Genomic DNA, 21,079 nt, shown 5'->3' on the forward strand with positions numbered 1-21,079 from the left:
CTAGCACAATAGTACTGTACCTATCACCCATCTTGATACCTATCAGAATGTAGGCAGGGTTTGTTTCTCTTCTCTTGAAGGGAGACCCTAGGTTTCAGTTTATCTGATCAGCATGTGCTTCGGTATTCCTCTCCAAGAGATCAGAACATTTTTTTTTTATGTTATAACCACGAGGCTATCATACTTAAAAGAATTAGCATTTGTCTTTGTATATATATGACTTAAATTGGCTTTTTGGGCTTTCTGTATTATTATTCAATCCTTTTGCTATTAAAAATAACAAAATCAGGGCCGGGGATTTAGCTCAGCGGTTCATTGGCCTGCCTTGCAAGCGCAAGGACCCAAGTTCAATCCCCGGTACCAAACAAAACAAAAAACCAAAATCTGGTGATTTGGCGGGGTCAAGAATTCACTATTTTAATTTTAAAGTTCTATAATATTTAGATTTTTTGCTATTAAAATGCAGTATTAATGAAAGGCCACAGTTTTTATTGGATAAAGAGGAAAATTATTGGGAATTTCTGTTCTATGTGATTAATGAAGCTTTCCATTTCTCCATATGAAAGTCTCACAATTTACTTATCAGATGAGGGAGATAGAAATAAGCACCTAGTTCCTGTTATGCTCAGTATGAAATCCACACACAGGTAATTATAAATTATATATAGGTTTTTCATGATGTTCTGTCCACATTTCTTCTGGGGTCCTTATTTGCAGAAGGAGAAAGTACATACAGAGTCAGTTTACAGTGTCCTATTTATTTATGTATGTAACCCTGAGTACATTGATCTTTAGAGGCAAAGTTGATGTGCACAGATGCATTCAGGTTGGTTTTTAAGGTCTAGAATTTATTCTAAAAATCATTCATTGAATTCAAGTTGTGCTTTCTTTTCAAGTCTTTAGAACACAATAACTCTATTTATTCTATAGTATCTGTAAGCCACAATTACCATGGTTCTGTTCATCTGCATTGCACCACAGGGCCAAGCTGTGATTCTTCTTCCATTCTTCACCAGTCTTACTGGAGGTTATCTGGAGGACCTTAAGGGTGTTCTTGAAAATCTCATTGTTTCTAATTTCCCCATGAAGTCTGATGAATTTCCTCCAGGAACTCTGAGGTATAATAATTATGTGGACTGCATGAAAAAGGTTAGTTTTATTAGTATAAATATTAAAACATTAATTTTTGTTATATTTCTTTTTTTGTGTTTGTACCAGGAATCCAACTCAGGGCCTGTTGCTTGCCAGGCAGGCACTGTGCCACCAAGTTGCATTCCAGGCCCTTTGTTACATTTCTTTAGATTATAAATTTTTTAAATTTACTTTTAACTAATGCATGAAAAAAAATAGTACACATTTTAATGGGGTACCATGAAATGTTTAAATACATACGTATATTGTGTACTGTTTAAATCAGGTTAAAAATACTCTTCCTCAATATTTCTCATTTCTTTATGATAAAGATTTTCAAAACCCTTTCTTCTAGCTCTTTGAAATATACAGTACAGTAGCACACCAGAACTCCTTCCTCCTAGCTGTAATTTAGTTCCCATTGATCAGCCTTTTCCCATCTCAGTCTCATCCCCCCAGTAACTCTGCATCTAAACCACTATTTTATATTCAGCTTCTTTTTTTTCCCCCTTAAATTTGATTTTGGCACCTGTCATTGCTGCTGCTGTTGTTCCAAGTGCTGGTGATTGAACCCAGGACCTCACACGTGCTAGTCAGGTGCTTTGCTACTGAGCTACATCCTCTTTCCTTCTACATTCAACTTCTGTGAGATCAGCTTTCATATTTTTTAGTGAGATCATTTGGTATCCATCCTTCTGTGCCTGGCTTATTTTACTTAACAAACCTCAAGTTTCATCCATGTTTCTGCAAATGACTGGATTTTGTTCTTATTTTCATAGCTGAATTGTCTATTGTGTATATATACCACATTTCTTTATCTGTTTATCAATTAAAGGACACTTAGGTTTTTCCATTTCTTGGCTGGTAATAGTGTTGCAACGCATAGACATCCCTTCAACTTTCTGACTTCATTTTCTTTGGATATAATCCCAGTAGTGGGGTTGCTTGATCCTATAGTATTGTAGTTCTATTTTTAATTTTTTGAGAAACCTCTAGACTGTTTTCTACTGGTTTTACTGATTTACGTTCCCACCAACTGTATGCAAGGGTTTCCTTTTCTCCACACCCTCATCAGGACTCCTTACCTTTCGTCTTTTTGATAATAGCCATCCTAACTGGGAGGAGCTGATGAGATGTCTTTGTCATTTTGATTTGTATTTCCCTGCACTGATGAGATGTCTTTTTCATTTTGACTTGTATTTCCCTGATAATTAGCGATGTTGAGCACTTTTTTATGGACCTGTTGGTAAATTGTGTGTCTCCTTTTGAGAAATGTTTATTTAAATGCAGAGCCTTTTAAAAGAAATAGCTTATTTTATTTATTTATTTACTCTTGAGATTTTGAAATTCCATATATATTCTGAAAATCGACCTCTTTTCAGATGTATAGTTTGCAAATACTCGATTGTCTAAGTTGTCTTGTCACCCTGTTGTTTCCTCTGCTGTGTAAAGCTTTGGAATCTGATGTAATCCTATTTATTATTTTTGCATTTGTTTCTGGAGGTTTTAGATCTTTTCCAATAAAAGATAGAAAACAGAAAATAGAAAGATGGATCCTTCACAGATGGGAGGGGGACCAAGGATGGAAGGAGAATAAGGAAGGAAAGGAGAAGGGAAAGATAAAAGAATGAAGGTGTATTAGGTACATTTACCAGCTTCCCACTGGAATGTAACCATTATGTTTGCACACATGTACTAATAAAAATGAAAAATAATCTTTGTTCATTCCAAAGTCCTGAAGCACTTACTCTATATTTTGTTTTGTTTTGTTTTGTTTTCTAGTAGTTCCACAGTTTCAGGTCATACATTTAAGTCTGTATCCATTTTATTTTTATAACTGGTGAGAGCTAGGGATGTATAGTTTTATTCCTTCAGCATATGGATACCCAATTTTCCCAGCACTGTTTATTGTACCTTTATTAAAATCAGTTGGCTACAGATGCATGAGTTTACATAGGCTTTCTATTCTTCTAGTCTGTGTATCTGTTTTTCATGTCAGCATTTCATTACTACAGCTTTGTGATAATGTTAAAATCAGGTACTATAATGCCTCCTGCTTTGTCCTTTTTGTTCAAGATGTCTTTAGCAATTTCTATTTTTGTGTTTGTGTGTGTGTGTGTGTGTGTGTGATTCTATATTAATTGAGAATTGATTTTTGTAAATCAATTACAATTTTACAATTTTGTAAATTGATTATGTAAAAAATGCCATTTGATATTTTGGTAAGGAATTTTAAAACTTACTTATCTTCTGTTTTACTCTGAATGGGAAGTTAGGTTAAGCTCGATCATGCAATTCATGTTAACTTAAATTTTGTCAGGCTACCCCTATTATAGTGATCTCAAGTCTGGTTATGTAAGTATCCTGTTCCCAACAATTTATCTAATGGTTTTACCATCCAGAAAGATTGTGAGTAGATCCATAGTACTTTTTTTTTTAATGGCAATGCTTGAATATAAATGGAAATAATCACTGACCATTTAAAGAAAATTGCTCCCATAAGAAAAATATAAGCCAGCTGCCCACCTCTAATCCCAGCCTCTTTAGTTCCAGCTATTCAGGAGGCTGGGACAGGAAGATTTCTTGAGCCTAGGAACTTACAGTCAGCCTAGGCAACCTAGGAAAATTATGTCTCAAAACAAAACTTTTTTTAAGAAATCTCACTACTTTAAGATGGGGATACAGCTCAGTGATAGAATGCCTGCCTAGCATGTATGAGGTCCTGAGTTTGATCACCAGCCACCACCCCGCCACATACACACATACACAAAAGAAAGATTCAAGCCAATGGGAAAAAGGAGCTCAAAGGGGATTGAGTCACCAGGTAAGAGAAGAACAGTCAAAGAAACTGAAGGCAAGACATCATGTCCATCAAATAGGACAAGTAGAGGCTCATGGAAATTAAATTCATAAAAGCAAATTTAAATTTAAAATTTCCTGTTTCCTTCTAAAGATAATATTGAGGATATCTTAAAAAGTAGAACAAACCAACACTGGGACAGATAAGAGAGTAAAGAGGGAGGCCGGGCATTTAGCTTAGTGGTCTCGGCACCTGCCTCACAAGCCCAAGGACCCGAGTTCGATCCCTGGTACCAAACAGAAGAGTGGCCTAGGACATTTTGATAAGGAAAAGACAGGTGTCTCCCTAGTAAGAGGGCCAAGGAAGATGGCCTGGTGAAGGAAGAAGATCCTGGTGCAGGCAGGTTGTGGATCTTAGAACCTGTGGACTAAAAGGAAGAATATCTAAGGGCCAGGGATTTAGCTCAGTGGTGCCACACCTGCCTCACAAGTGCAAGGTCCTGAGTTTGATCACCAGCCCTGGAAAAAAATAATGTAAAAAAAAAGGGAAGAACATCTGCAAAACCTAACAGGAATCAAAACTCAAATAGTTAATGAACATTGTTAATAAGGTGGGCATTCACTTGTGCAAAAATGACATTTTAAAATGTACAATTCTATTCCCTTCTCAGTTTTAAAAATTAGAATTGTTAAAAACAAAATAAAAGTGTAAGCCAAAAAATTTTGATGATGCTGATTATGTATTTGTTCTAGTTTCTAGGTGCATTGGAATTATCTCAAAGTCCTATATTGTTACAATTGATGACCGAAATTCTTTGTCGGGAGCAGCAACATGTTATGGAAGAATTATTTCAGACTACTTTCAAAAGGATTGCCAGCAGGTAAGTCATTTTACTGAAAGCATGTTACTTCTGGGGGAAAGTTTCTTCTCTGCTCTACAAAATGTGGAGTGGCAACTCTCACCATTACATGCTACTTACTTTTTCTTAAAAACAACTTTTTATGGGCCAGGGATTTAGCTCAGTGGTTCGGTGGCCTGCCTCGCAAGCACAAGGACCCGAGTTCGATCCCCGGTACCCCAAAAAACCAAAACAAAACAATTTTTTATTATGAAAGTTTTCACAAACACATTCGTAGAGCTAAAGAAAAAGTATGTATGAGACTCCAGATAAAGAATCAATAATTTTCCAGTATTTCCCTTCAGCTCTTCTTTCACTGATGTAATTTAAAAACAAATTATTTGTCTCATTGTTAATTCTGAGTTCTTTTACTTTGATCTCCAAATCCTGCTTTTTTTGTTAGATAGCTACAGTGCTGTCATCGTCTGAACAAAATTACCTTTAAGTCCATATTCTGACTTGTGATCTCAAATGCTCTTATACTGTTGGATATTTGAATTTTGATCTAGACAGTCATGTCTTCTAAATCCAACTTCATTTGGAGCGGTCCTCCTTCATTAATTTTTCTTTTGTTAGTGAAAAAGCCTAGACACTTGTCCTTCACAATGTTTTTATCTGGATTTATCTGTACAATGTCTTCATATTTCCTGGTGCTTTTATTTAACTTGTTCCTCCAGTCTTTGTTTTATGTCATGGAGAGGTAAGTCTAAGAGCTCAAAATGATTCAGGTTCACACTTTGGCAAGAGTGTTCACTCGTTGATGTTCTCTATTTCATATTCAGGTCATTAGGGTATACCTGCTGTCTGGTTATCCTGCTTTTAGTGATTCTAAAGTTGACCAGCCACATTCTTTAGAGCATTTTTCTAATGGTTTTAGCATCTGTTTATATTAGTTGCCCTCAATCAGTTATTTTATTAGGACTAACCATTTCTCTGATTTTAAATGTAGTAGTTGGAATTACACTGTGATGAAGAAATTGTGCTCATCATTAGGAGTTTGGTTACCTAAAATATAATTTACTGTCTTAGAAAAATGCTATGGAAAAGAGAGTGGGATATACTTGATTATGAATTTTTAAAGTAAGGGCTTGATGCCATAGCTACTTCTAATTGTAAACTTTCAATGGATTTTTAATTGGCATTTATTTATATTGAATTTATAAATACAAATTTATTTTAGAATTGCATTTTGCATAGCATAGAATTAACAATTTTAAGTATACAACTGAATGATTTTTAGGAACTTTGTACAGAGTGGTGCAACCATTACTATAGGATATTTTTATACTTTAATAAGACCTAGATTTTACAATTAACTCTCACTCTCACACTCAGCCTAAGCAACTACTAATCTACTTTTTTAAAAAATTTAATGTACCTTTCTGTCATCATAAATTTGCCTTTTCTGGGCCAGGAATTTAGCTCAGTGGTTCTGCGTCTGCCTCACAAGCACAAGGTCCTGAGTTTGATCCCTAGTACCAAAAATTTTAAAAATAATAATAAATTTGCCTCTTCTAAACATTTCCTATAAAAGGAATCATGATATCTTATGTATGGGTTCTTTATTCAGGCTTCTTTATTGAAACTCATCCATGATGTAGCATAGATTAGTTTATTCCTTTCTGTTGAAGTAATTAATCAACTATACAACGTTCTGAATAACAACACATATTCATTTTTGTTTTGTTTTTCATTTGTTTGTTTGTTTGTTTGTTTGTTTTTTGGTACTCGGGATCACACTCAAGACCTTGTGCTTGAGAGGCAGTTGCCAGAACCACTGAGCTAAATCTGCAGCCCTTTGTTTTGTTTTTTTTTTTAGTTTTTTTAAACTGTTTTATACAGCCTGGTCTTTAACTCACCACGTAACCCAGGCTGGCCTTAAACTTGTGGCGATCCTCCTCCCTCAGCCTCACAAGTGTGGGAGTACAGGCATATGCCACCACGCCCAGCCCACAAGTTCATTTTGAGTGCACATGAAACTTTCTTCGAGACAGATTGTCTTATTAATCACTTTCCACGTCACTGAGACGCAATACCCAGTACTCAGAACTTAAAGGAGGAGAAGTTTATTTTGGCTCATAGTTTGTAGAGGTTTCAGTCCATGGTGGCTCCAGCATGGCACAAGAATAGCTGCTCTCTTTATGCTGTGCAGGAAACAGAGATCAAGGGAGCTGAGGAGAGTACTAGGCCATAAAATAAGTCTTAATACATTTAAAAAGATGGAGGGGGAGAGTAGGGAAGAGAAGGGGAAGTAAAAAGAATTAAGATATGTTATGTACATGTACCAAACAAATGTAATCTTTATATACTATAAATATGTACTAATAAAACATTTTTTAAATAATAAGATTGAAATAATACAAAGTATGTTCTCTGACCACAGTGATGCTCAATTAGAAATCAACATCAAAGGAAAATTTGGGGACTTGTTCATAACCAACTGATTGATATCCCATTTTTAAATAATCTTTGAATCAAAGAAGAAACTACAAGGGAAGTCAGATAGTATTTTGCTATGAACAAAATAGGAGTAAAGCATACCCAGAAGGATGAGATGTAGCTAAAGCAATGAGAAGGAACTATATCTTAATGCCAGTTTGAGAAAATAAGATCATTAATTATAGCACATGAGAGGCCGAAAGAAGAGAATCAGGAATTTGAGGCCAGCCTGGGGTATATAACTAATACAAGGACAATTAGACCCTGTCTCAAACAAAACAAATCAACAGCAACATAAAAAATCTAAACAAAAAAGCAATCTGAAATTTCTGCCTTAAAATCTGGAAAAGAGAACTAAAACAAAGGAAACTGAAAGAAGGGGAACGTAAAGATTAGAATGAAAATTAGCATAAATAGTACGGAAATGGTGGAAAAAAAAATCAATGAAACTACGTTCTTTTTTGAGAAGATAACTGACATTGGCAAATTGTTAGACCAATAACACAGGAAAAATATATTATGATAATCTAGAATGAAGGAGAAGCCATTACTACTGACCTCTCAGAAGTTGAAAACACTATAAGTGAACATTACAACAGTATTATGCCAGAAGTTTTGCAGGTTAGGTGAAATGGACAAATTCCTAGAAAGTCACCAAAATTGACTCACCATAAAATTTACAAATTTGAATATACCTAATTGTTAAAAATCTTCCCACAGAGGAAAGCCCAGATTCAGATACTGTTACTAGTGAGCTTCGTCAAATAGTTAAAGAAGAAATATCAATACTTCATAAATTCTTCAGGGAATAGAGGAAGAATACTTTCTAATGCCTATGAGGGCAGAAGCACTCTGATAGCAAAGCCAGAAAAAGGCATTATCACAAGAAAACTACAGAATAGTATTCCTTATGAGTATAGACACAAAAATCCCCAAAATATGTTAGCAAGCCAAATCCAACATGTGAAAAAGATTATGTGTCATAACCAATTTAAATTAATTACAGGAATGCCACACTGACTTAATATCTGAAAAGCAGTTAATATTAGACATCAGTGGGCCAGGGATTAACTCAGTGGTTCCACTACCTGCCTCTCAAGCACAAGGTCCTGAGTTCAATCCCTGGTACCAAAACAAACAAACAGGGCTGGGGATTTAGCTCAGCGGTTCTGCCACCTGCCCTGCAAGCGCAAGGACCCGAGTTCGTTACCAAGTACCAAAAACAAACAAACAAACAATATATTAAACAGCATTATTGACAGGATAAAGGACCAAAGCCAGTTATCATTTCAGTAGATGCAGGAAAATTTGGTAGTTTCCCTTTTGCTTTTTATTTAAATAAGTATATAATTCTTTATTGTGTGAAAGTGTCATTATATTTTGAAGAACCCTTCCACTGATGGACTTTAGATTCATTCTTTTACTATTAAGAATAATGCTACAGCGACTAGCCATGTGCTTACACAATTTTTGTATTTTGCCAGTAAAATTGTAAGGTAGATTAAAGGAAAGATTATGTATGTCTTAGTTCGGGCTCCTATAACAAAATACGATAGACTGGATGACTTATAACATAAATTTATATTTTACAGTTCTGTAAGCTGGAAATTCAAAATCAGGGTGCCAACAGATTCCATATCTGGCAAAGGTCTTTTTGCCATTTCATAGTGGTGTCTTTTGCTGTGCTCTCACATGGTAGGAGGGGAAAGGAGTGCCCTGGAGCCTCTTTTATAAGGGCACCAATTCCCTTGGGGCCCTCATAACCCATAAACTCCCAAAGCCCTTATCTACTAATACCATTTCCTTAGGGTGAGGATGTCAACATAAGGATCTGGGAGGGGCATGACCATTGGGTCCACTGTAGTGCCCATTGAATATTAAAACCCTGTGTGACATATAGTAGAGCCTCATAACCTTAAAACTTTTACTCAGGTACCTTCTGTATATCATATTTTATCCTGGTTAATATCTTAAGTTCAGAGGATCAGCATTTTAATGATCATTTTCTTCCAATAACTTTTTTTTTGGTACTGAGTATCGAACTAAGGACTTTGTGCTTACAAGGAAGGTGGTGGCACCACTGAGCTAAATCCCTGGCCCTCTAATGCTCTTTTTTAATAATTAAGGAAACTTAATTCTGTATTCCTTTTTTGTTTTTGCTTTTGCTTTTTTACTTGTTCTGTTTCTTTCTTTTTTTTTTTTTTTTTTTTAGACAAGCTCACTATGTGGTGTAGGCTGGCCTTGAACTGGACTGTGTGTTCCAGGCTGGTCTTTAAGTTGGAATCTTGCCTCAGTCTCTTGAGTGCTGCTATTATAGCTACATGCCACCATAGCCAGCTATATTCTTTTTTTTTTTTTTTTTTTTTTTTGGTACAGGGATCAAACTTGGGTCCTGTGTTTACGAGGCAGGCGGCGGAACCACTGAGCTAAATCCCCAGCCCCCAGATGTATTCTTAATTTATAGACTTTTAGACAAAAATTTTTTTTTTTTTTTTTTTGTACCGGGGATTGAACTCGGGTCCTCGTGCTTGTCAGGCAGGGAGCAGAGCCACTGAGCCAAATCCCCAGCCCTTTTTAGACAAAATCTTACTGCTGATTATTAAAATCTTTTATTTTTCAGATGAGAAAGGACCAAATAGAAGGGTATATCTCTGCCTCAGAAATAAGCATGGTAGTTGATTAATAGGGAGAGACTAGAATATTTTAAATCTTAACTTGTGAGTTTCAAATCCTCAAAATGTGAACATTTGTAGGCCTGAGACTCTTCCAGAGCCTTTTCATTGTTCTTAAACAAAACCAGATACGGGAGCAAATGAAAAATTTTTCTTCCTAGAATCTATATTGGTTTTGAAGATTTCTGGGAATTAATAAAACAATACAATTTGTGTGCAAATGATTTTTGTCTTGATAGTTTTCATTTATTTAATCTTTTAAGCTATTTTGTAGTTCATAATAATTGCAGCTTATGCTACATGTTATGTAAGAAATACTCAAAATATTTATTCACAGAATGAATGTTAATGTAGTGTGTGTGTGTGTGTGTGTGTGTGTGTGTGTGTGTGTGTGTACTTTTGAAGATGGAACCCAGGGCTTTCACACTGAGCTACAGCCCTACCTTTTTTATTTTTTATTTTAAGGCAAGGTCCCACAAAGTCACTGAATTTCCCAGGCTTATAGTCCTCCTGCCTCAGCCTCCCAGTGTTGAGATTACATATATGTGCCACCAAGCTGGACATGTAATTTTATCTCTTTTTCTTAGGAGTTTGTGTGCCACACAATCAGACCTTCTGGAAAGTGTGTACAAAATGTTCAGGAGGAATGACCTACTTTCAAATAAGACTCGACAAGCATTTGTAGATCGCTGTCTCCTTACCCTGTTGTGGCACTGCAGCCTGGATGCTCTAAGAGAATTCTTCAGCAAAATCATGGTGGATGCCATTGATACATTGAAGTCTAGGTTTACAAAGGTACCACGCATCATGTTAAACTCAGTATTAATAAGAATCAGTAGAACTCCATGACCAGTGTTACTAGAATCTGCCTTGTGTTCAGTCATGTGAGCTCTAGCTCAGAGACCATTCCCTCTGCATTTGATAACAGTCTGTGGCTACATGGATCTGCACTCATTTCCTGTGGCCACTGTAGCAAATTACTGCTAACCTGATGGCTTAGAACAACAGACATTTTTTCTCTCCCAGTTCTGGGGACCAGAAATCTATAAATAGTTACACCAGGCCAAAATCATAGCATTGGGCCACACTTCTTGTCTCTTGCAAAAGCCTTTCTTCCAGCCTCAAGTGGCTGTATCATTCCTGGGTTGTACTGAGACTGCTCCCATCTCTGCCTTCCTTGTCACGTTGTCTTTTCCTTTTATCTAATCTAAGGTTACATGTGATTTCCTTTAGAGCCTGAACAATCAAAAATAATCTCCCCATCTCAATGTCTTTAACTTATGTCTTCAAACTCGCTTTTCACTGTATGAGGAAGTTATATTCACCTGTTTTAGGGATTAGGACATATTTTGGATCTCTTTTGTGGATTGAGAGTGTAATTCAGAACCTTGTTGGGAGACAGAAATATCCAAATGGCATAGTATTAATGTAACATTGAAAATAGTTGAAAATTTTTTGTTTTAGTGTGTTGGATTTTCACTTGCTAAGACTTTGTACAAATGTTGTAAGACTTTGTACAAATTTTGCATACTCAGGACTCACTATTTGTAAGACTTTGTACAAATGTTGCATACTCAGGACTCACTATTTGAGTATCATGTGTTTTTAAAAAAATTTTTAGTACATATTTTCAGTACATAATGATTACATTCATCATGGGAAGTTGACACATGTACATAGCACATCTCAATTCTTAATTTTTTTCCTTTCCCCTCTACTCCCCATCGGGTGTTATTTTTGTTTCCCCTTTATATATGATAAATACATGTTGGAAACCCCAGACAACAGGGCACTCTCCTTTTGCAGTGATCAGCTTCTTTTTAAAGATTATTTCCAATCTAAAGAACACTGAGTGTTGAACGTGATATATTAAGATATTTTCCATTCTTAGACTAATAATATTTGTTACCTTTTCTAAGCTAAATGAATCTACCTTTGACACTCAAATCACCAAGAAAATGGGCTATTACAAGATGCTAGAAGTTATGTATTCTCGCCTTTCAAAAGATGATGTTCACTCTAAGGAATCTAAAATTAATCAAGTTTTCCATGGCTCCTGTGTTACAGAAGGAAATGAGCTTACAAAGACACTTGTTAAGTAAGATTTTAATTTATTTTTTACTTTATTTAATTTGTTAATAGTTTTGGTGCATATACGTATACATTTGTATAATGTGAATATATGTTTTACTAAAACTCTGAACTTTTATAGTTTCCTTTTTTTCTCATATACAAACTTCTTAGATTGACTTTAGTGTGTTGTTAGACACACATTTCATCACATATTTATCTTTTATAAAGAATAAAATTCTTTACTTTCTTTCACTGTTTTTTGCTGCCACTTTTTCCCCTGATTATCTTGATATATTTGTACCAGTGTGATTAATAGTAAGAACTAATTTTATTTTTCCTATCATTTGAAATTTTTAAAATGGTATTTTTAACAGTCATTCTTTAAGGTACAAATTAATCAGTTTTCTCTAAAACCAGTCTTCTAATGAAATTCTTCCAAGTAAGATAGTAAGATAGACTTTGCTGTGTCATTTTGTCTCCAAACTCATCATTACTCTTCTTTTACCCTAGACCATACTTTACCTTGCCTTGGTGAATGATGCCACCTTCCTCTCATTGCCTAATGCACAGGGGACTTGGGAATCACAGTTCATTCTTTCATCTGCATTTTTCCAACCTCTACTAATACCATGTCAGTTACCAATTTGCCAGATTTGATCCACTCAGTGTTCCTGAGAACAGTTTCTATTCCCCTTACTGTGGTTGTTCAACCATGGGATTTCTTGTGAGCCATTGCACCCATGTCCTTTAGAATTCTTCGCCCTGTTCATAGACTTAACTTCTTTTCCACGTCCCTACTGTGCCAGAATGAAAATGCAGCTGAAGTCTGAGTCTGATATTTTCATCTTTTTTACCCATGGCCCTTCAGTGACACCTGGACTTCAGGAACAGGTGGACAAACTTTTTCTGTAAAGGGCCAAGTATTTTTGGTTTGTGAGCCATATAATCTGCCACAAGTACCACATTGTACTGTGAGTAAGCCATAAATAAAACCTATGAGAATACACATGGCTTTGTTCCTAGAAAACTTGTTTGAGTAGTAATTGGCTATTAAGTGTAGTTTGTTGATCCTGTCCTACAGGATGAAGTCCATGCCCCTGAGCATGATGAGCAAGTTCTGCCGAGAACCTTCCTCTCCCTTGCTGCCAGCCGCTGTTGCTTCCACTGCTTCCCAAAACACACAAAGATCATCCCGTGTTATGAATGACACTATTCTCTGTTCATAATGCCTATGTACATTTCTGTTCTAACAAATTATTTTAAAACCTGCTCAAGCTGGGCACTGTGGTGTATTTCTCATCCGTTAAGGAGGCCGAGGCAGGAGGATCACCTGAGTCCAGGAGTTCAGAGCCAGGCCAAAAAACAGGCAGACCTTGTCTTTTAAAGACAGTGAAACAACTCAACTCTGATATTTTCTCTTAAATCTTTTGTTCTAAGCTCCTTGGACTAGACTAGTCTATCCCCCTTGCTTTCCTGTTTTTACTTCTTGTACTCATAGGTATGCTTAACACTTTGTGGTGAGATCCACATTTGTGGTCTGTGCTGCAAGACAGTGACATGCTTGTCTTTGTATCCCAATGCGCAGTGCTATGCTTGGCATAAAACTGACACTCAAGAGAGGTTGACCTGCATTAGATTCTGTTGTCTGGCATTGCTGAGCATCAATCAACTTTTCTTTGCTTTTATCTTTTTCAGAACTGGGAGTTGAACCCAGGGCCTTCACACTGAGTTATATCTCCGGCCCTTTGTTTTGAGACAAGGCTGGCCTTTAACTTGTGATTCTTCTGCTTTAGCCTCCCAGAGCACTGGTGTTAAAGATGTGTGCCACCATATCTGCTCAAGCATTGATTTCCATATCAAGTACATTACACTAACTATAATTAATTACATTAATGTTTAAACTTGGTCTACTCTGCAGGTTGTGCCATGATGCATTTACAGAGAACATGGCAGGAGAGAACCAGTTACTGGAAAGGAGAAGACTTTACCATTGTGCTGCATATAACTGTGCCATTTCTGTTATCTGCTGTGTTTTCAATGAATTAAAATTTTACCAGGGTTTTTTGTTTAGTGAAAAACCAGAAAAGGTAGGTCACTCCAGAAGTATTCATTACTGCTGTCATTATAGGATTAAAACAATTAGATTATATCATTTGAAGTTATGTAATTTGTACCTTCTTATAATGTTAGTTTTTTTTTTAGTTCTTCACAGATATATTTTAAAGCTAATGTGTTTGTATATAAGTTATTGAGTAGAATCAATAGTTAGCATCAATAACAAGGATCTAGCACACCTGTAATCACAGCACTCTGGGAGGCTGAGGCAAGAGGATTTTAATTCAAGACCAGCCCGGGCAATTTGTTTACTTCATAAGACCCAGTCTCAAAATAAAAAATTTTAAAGGGGATGGCAGTGTATCTTGGTGCAAAAGCTTTGGGTTCAGTCCCCAGTACCACAAAACAAAAAAAGAACAAAACAAAACAAGGATCTCTACCATTCAGATATTTTCTGTTATTTTTTTTTTATTTATAGAACTTACTTATTTTTGAAAATTTGATAGACCTGAATCGCTGCTATGTGTTTCCCATAGAAGTTGAGGTAAGTGGAAAAAGAATTTTCTTTTCTTGGTACCGAGGATTGAACTCAGGACCTCGTGCTTACAAGGCAGACAGTGGAACCACTGAGCTAAATCCCTGGCCCAAAATTTTTAATTTTACTTGTAAATTAAAAACACCAAATGCTCCCAGAGAAAAACATATATTATATATATTGAACATGTTAAGTATTCAAATCTTTCAGCTATAAAAACTAGCAATTTTATGTTATTTCTGTAAACTGACATCTATAAAACCTATCTTCGGTTTGAGTTATAATCTCAAACAGCTGCAAGGGAACTCATCAAGAACTGGTTTTTCCTTCTCTTGACTTGTGAAGGAAAGACAGTGCCAGTACAAGAAGCCACTAGGCACAGCCCAGAAAGCTTTCATAAAGGACACCAAAGTATGTAATATACCTTTAATTTGTATTTATGTTTACTTTTATATTCTATGGTACACACACATATATAGTAGATATTTTTGAATTCTTTAAAATTTGATTTTTTAAAAAAAATTAGTAATTTGGTTTTGCCAGGTTGTTACTAAAACAAAAAGTGTGTGTATAACTTGAACATATTTTAAATGGTGTATTTGCTTTGCCTATTAGGTTCCTATGGAAAGAAAAAAAAAGTACATTGAAATTAGGAAGGAAGCCAGAGAGGCAGCAAATGAGGATTCAGGTAGGACATTTTCAAAATGATTGGAAAGTTTCTAATTGTTGGTATTTATATATGTAAATAGAAAACATTTTAAATATTCCAGAGCATCAAAACTGAGTTTTAAAAAGTTTTTAACGTGGCAACTGAAATTATATTTTGAAAGAAATGTAATTAGCTAAATTTAACTACATAAGGTCTCCAAGTGGCCAAATGGGGCAAGATGGACTTGATTTTTTTTTGTTTTGTTTTTATGTGGATTATGTTTACTACTTAGATATATGTAGAAATCTTTGTTAGAAGACAAGTCCTGGGGCCGGGGATTTAGCTCAGTGGTTCTGTCGCCTGTCTCAGAAGCGCAAGGACTTGAGTTCGATCCCGGTACCAAAAAAAAAGAAGACAAGTCCTATCCTGCCACTTCTCTCTTCTAGACTTCCCTGTAACTCCCATCTCCCTTAGGACATAGCTGCTCACAGCCTCCTATCTGCTTGCCTGCCTCTCCTGCTGCCCTCCTCCTGTCCACGCTGCTCCAGCAGCACAGTCCCTACCAAAGCCTTGCGAGTTCTGGTCTTGCTTTGGACCCTGGGCATCTGTACTTTTCCCCAATGTTACTCGAGGCCTAGATAGCAAAATGCTTCATGACATTTTGTTTCAAATCAACCTGTGAAAGAGACTTACCCTGGCCTCCCTATTTAAAATTAATCCACTATCTTATGGCATTCTCCTAACCTCACTTTTTTTGCTTCACTTTTTTTTTTTTTTTTTTTTTTTTTTTTTTTCAAGAGATCGAACTTGGGACCTTGTACTTTCAAGGCAGGTGGCAGAACCACTGAGCTAAATCCCTGACCCCTGCTTAACTTTTTAAAATAGCTCTATCACCATATCTTGATTTGAGGAAAAAAGATTTGGACCAGTTTTCTGTGCCTCTACCTTTTTTACATTAGCTATTTTTCAGTAATCATTTTTTCCGCATTTTTGTTAGGGCAAAGTGTGTGCCATCAAAATTTTAAATGTAAAGAAATTCTGTTAAAATTAGATCTAGTTTAACTTCTTTGTAACAGTAGAGTAACTGCTATATAATGACAAAAGCAAAAGGAGATCTTTTCCTCATTTGTTAATCTGCCAATGGGCTAAGAATCACATGTGTGATGAAAGCCTTAATTAAGAGTATCCTTTATTTTATTTTATTTTATTTATTTTATTTATTTATTTATTTTTGTACCGGGGATCAAACTCAGGTCCTTGTGCTTGCAAAGCATGCAGCAAAGAGTATCCTTTAATTTTAATGTGATTTGAGCTTAGAGAGATTTTCTTCCAGATTAAATACCAGCATTTTCTTTCTATTTCAGATGGTCCTCATTATATGTCTTCCTTGTCATATATGGCAAACAGTAGCCTGAGTGAGGAAATGAGTCAATTTGATTTCTCAACTGGAGTTCAGAGCTATTCATACAACTCCCAAGACCCCAAATCCACCACAGGTCATTTTCAGAGACAGGTGATCACATTTCCTATATTAAAATATTGTTGGAGTTTGTAAAGTAGGGAGTCTGGGTCACAGCTATATCCTGTCATTAGTAGGGGGATGTCATTTCTCTGTTAGTCTTCTTGGGAGAGTTAATCTTGAGAATTTTCCGAGATCTAAGGCTCAACCCTTTATCCTGCTGACTCAGCAGATTTCCTCAACACAGGAAGGAAGTCCCGAGGCCAAGAGTCAAGGTAGAGAGATAATCTGGATATCAGTGTAACCTCAGGGGAGTGACTGCACCAACAGTAGTGCGGATGAGTAACCTGAGGTGCTACCCCAGGGCAGTGACTAGACAGATGGATCTGAGAGGGAATGTGTGCCTAGAAATGTAAGAAAAACTTGGAAGTCCTATTTAACTTCTTAGTCGTTTACTAAGAAAATATATTCAAGTGAATTTGATTATTATTACCAGATTTTGGAGCAGGTTATGTCTGCTGATGTTTAAAAGTATACCCTGCATCATTTGAATCTTCGCGTTCCACAGGAAAGTCATGACCCTAAGATCCAAGATGATGTCTTGGAGTTAGAGATGGATGAGCTCAATCAACATGAATGTATGGCAACTATGACAGCCCTGATTAAACACATGCAGAGAAATCTGAGCTGTCCCAAAGGAGAAGAGGTATTGGGGTTTTTTGCTAATATCCTGCCTGTGGTGATACTATTTATTGATGTTATATTGAGAAGAAAATTTTCACATTGAAGTCTAAACTACCCTGCATGGCAAACATTTTTACTTTCCATGTCTTAATTTGTCATTTTCTTACATCAAAATGTGAGGCTCTTTTATTCCATTTTTTAAGATACTTTCATGTTTTATTTCAGAGTTCAATGCCAAAAGATCTTCCTTCTTGGATGAAGTTTCTTCACGACAAACTAGGAAATCTATCTGTGCCATTAAATATCCGTCTCTTCTTAGCCAAGCTTATTATTAATGCAGAAGAGGTAAATAAATTATTATTTCTTTAATAATTCATTACAGTTCTATGCATCTGCTTAAAAAATACCAAATAAAATAAGCTGTAAAGGGAAAGAGCATGACATCTTTATTCTGTTAATAAATTATCAAACTATGTTTATCTACTTGTTTAACACTTTTTTCTTAAACATATAAATTAACCTCATTGAATTAGAAATTAACTTTGCATAAAGTATATGTGGCAACTTTCCTAAACCTTAAAGCTTTCTTAAGGCTTCTTTGTTTATAATAGCATAAAAATGGGTGAAGATATTTCTGTTAAGTCTATATGAAGAATAGCTGATTTTCTCTTAGGTACCATGTTTTCCCCAAAATAAGACCTACTTGGAAAACAATCAGCCTTGAAAATTAGATATCAAACCTGCCTTAGAGGGGCCAGGGATTTAGCTCAGTGGTTCCAGCACCTGAGCTCGATCCCTGGTAACCCCCGCCCCCCCCAAAAAAAACCTGCTTTACGGAGTAGCCACCGAGCAAGAAAATAGTGATAGCAGATAAGGCAAGGATGGGCTGATTGGGGCTGGCATTTTTGATCTCTAGTTTTCCAGACTGATTGTTTTCTGGCTAAGTCTTATTTTCAGGGAAAGTGTATTAGTTTACACATAGCACACATCAGGTGGGAGTTAAGTAGATTTTGGAGAGGGCCCTTGAGCTAAGCTTGGTTAAGTGCTATGGGAGTTTGTGTTCTATGTAGAAGTATTTGACTGAGCAGAAATGACCCCTGAGAGAGCCGGTGTGTCTGCACTGATCATGTGGATTAAGGGGGCCTGGTCTAGAGGAGGGATGTTCAAGGGATTGGTAAATTGGACCAGGCCACCAGGGGCCTTCCAATGAGTATGGCTCATTTTTTGAGTAGCAGCGAACCACTGAAGCACTCAAGGTAGAGAGGTGACATTATGAGATTTGTTCAGTAGAGTCTTTCTAGGTGCTTTTGCAGATGTAAGCAGAGAGGCTGCTGGGGACTATGGCAGGGAATGCTTTCCTTGAGGTTTTGCTAGAGTTTTAGTTCCTGGGGGTCACAAGGTATAAACAATAGGGCTTAAACAATAGTCGTGAAGACCAGAAGTCTGAGATCCAGGTATCATCAGCATTGATTCCTTATGAGTGCTATTAGGGGACATCTGATCCCAACCTCTGCCCGCTTCTGATAACCTCAAGCATCTGGACATGTGGGTAGCATTCTTGTTTTCATGGTGTCTTCCCCCAGGCACGTCTCTGTGTCCAAATTTCCCCTTTTCATAAGAATACTTGCATATATGTATTGGATTAAAACCTACCCTAATGACCTTATTTTAACTTATTTACCTCTGTAGAACCCTGTCTCCAGTTTGGCACTCATCTCTGATCCAAACTACTGTGGAGGCTGAGGCAGGAGGATTGCGAGTTTGAGACCAGCTTGGATAATTTAGTGAGAATCTGTCTCAAAATCAGAAAAATAATAACATAAAAAAAGAATGGAATGTAGCTCAGTGATAGAGTGAGCATTTGCCTAGCATGCATAAGGCTCTGTATTCAGTCCTCAGTACTGTTAAAACAATGATAAAAACTGCCTCCAAATAAGGTCACATTCTGACACCTTATGTGAGCACATACTTTTTTGGGGGATACAGTTCATTCCATAACACTTGGGGGCACAGTGTGATTTCTAGTTCATGTACCTCCGAGCATTAAAGCTACTGAAAAGGAGCTGGATATGTTTTGGATAATCTCCATGGGGCTGACATGGAAGGTTAGCTGACAAGGGAGCCTACTGCACTTTGTGTTCATGTGTGGGTATGAGGCTTCTCTGGGTCATTGGTGGGACCCATCCATGGGGCTGTGTGTGCACATGAAGCCTGTTGTGTCAGGGCAATGGTTCCCAAAAGGAAACGTCCTAAACAGTCTTTGTGTTATGGAATAAAAGAATAGAACTTACATTTTCATTTATTTTTAACATTTTAAGTATTTGTTATAGTTTAATAAATTAGTAAAGAAGTTCATATATGCTATTTATAAATAAGACTGTAGACCTATATGGAGTGTGCTGATTTTTTGTTCTTGTTCTTACAGGTGCACAATAAAAAAAAGATGGGGAATCACAGATTAAGCTGTGAGAGTAGATGAGAAATCACTTAGAAAATATATTTGAAAAAGAAAGGGTGAAAAGACTAAGAAGGAAGATACCTTGGATTATAATCTTTAGTGTTGCTTTCCAAACTCATCCTAAAAACAAAAACAAAGAAACAAAAAACTAAAATGACATTCTCCTGCAATTCCTAAAGTATTCAATGGAATTTAGTATATGGATACACCTTACTTATATTTCAGAGATCTTAAGCGTGTGAAGTTTATAAAAGAATGACTTCTGACATAGGAAGAAATGAAAAAAATTTAGGCTCATATGCCTACCTGTTTGTTTGTACCAGTGATCAAACTGCCTACCTGGTTTTGTAGCCTTATTTTTCATATTTCTTATGGGTTTACATAAAGTAAAAATAATTTTCTATAGCTACATATTATTCCAGTGGGACAGAGAGGGTTTATATAGAATACTTTGAATCTATTTTTAATTTAGGACAGGTCATAAAATTTTAGCTGATAGAAGATGTATTCCTGTATTAATATTTTGGTGATTCAGAAAGATTCTTTCATACTTGACTTTTAAATTCTGTTCTAGGTCTTTCGTCCTTATGCGAAGCACTGGCTTGGCCCCTTACTGCAGCTGGCAGTTTCTGAAAACAATGGGGGAGAAGGAATTCACTACATGGTGGTTGAGATAGTGGCTACTGTTCTTTCATGGACAGGCGTGGCTACCCCTACAGTAAGAAATGATGTATCTATTATGTAGTAGATTATTCTTTTGCTGACACCCTAGACAGAATAGGACAGATAATTCACATGTCTCTTACTGATGGAGTCACTGTTTAGCAGTAGTTGCTGTATGGCTATGCTGCTCACACTGCTTGCTTTTGTTTTTTTTTGTGTTGTTTTTTTTTGTTGTTCATTTTTCTGGGGGGTTTTTTTGGTACCAGGGATAGAGTTCAGTCCTTACATTTGTGAGTCAGAAACACTGAACTAAATCCCTGGTTCTACCTGTTTTTGATAATTCCTCTAAACTTGCTTGTCAGGTGTAATATTTCATTTTGTTTGTTGCTGTAACTTGTTAGAAGCATAGAAACTAGATAATAGATGTACTAAAATTATGTGTAAAATAGATGTTAGTAGATCCTGCATGTGAGGTTCTGAAGACTTCTGTGGTGACTGAAGTCTGGATTTTTGACATTTCTTTACCGGTTTATTTACTCTCAGAGCATTGGCTCTTATCTCTG

General features: G+C 36.3%; 1 protein-coding gene across 1 annotated transcript in view; it reads left to right on the top strand.

The window, feature by feature from the left end:
- Prkdc (protein kinase, DNA-activated, catalytic subunit) overlaps window positions 1-21,079 on the top strand; it is a 147,917-nt gene that overhangs the window by 64,920 nt on the left and 61,918 nt on the right. The window contains exons 39-49 of the mRNA XM_010630323.2: window positions 982-1,149; window positions 4,684-4,811; window positions 10,528-10,735; window positions 11,860-12,038; window positions 13,932-14,100; window positions 14,547-14,612; window positions 15,219-15,291; window positions 16,617-16,765; window positions 17,280-17,417; window positions 17,621-17,740; window positions 20,428-20,571. Coding sequence (XP_010628625.1) covers window positions 982-1,149; window positions 4,684-4,811; window positions 10,528-10,735; window positions 11,860-12,038; window positions 13,932-14,100; window positions 14,547-14,612; window positions 15,219-15,291; window positions 16,617-16,765; window positions 17,280-17,417; window positions 17,621-17,740; window positions 20,428-20,571 — 1,542 coding nt within the window. The remainder of the gene's footprint in view (window positions 1-981; window positions 1,150-4,683; window positions 4,812-10,527; window positions 10,736-11,859; window positions 12,039-13,931; window positions 14,101-14,546; window positions 14,613-15,218; window positions 15,292-16,616; window positions 16,766-17,279; window positions 17,418-17,620; window positions 17,741-20,427; window positions 20,572-21,079) is intronic.

This window comes from Fukomys damarensis, unplaced genomic scaffold (assembly GCF_012274545.1).
Source record: "Fukomys damarensis isolate Sample0158 unplaced genomic scaffold, DMR_v1.0_HiC HiC_scaffold_5, whole genome shotgun sequence".
NCBI lineage: Eukaryota > Metazoa > Chordata > Mammalia > Rodentia > Bathyergidae > Fukomys > Fukomys damarensis.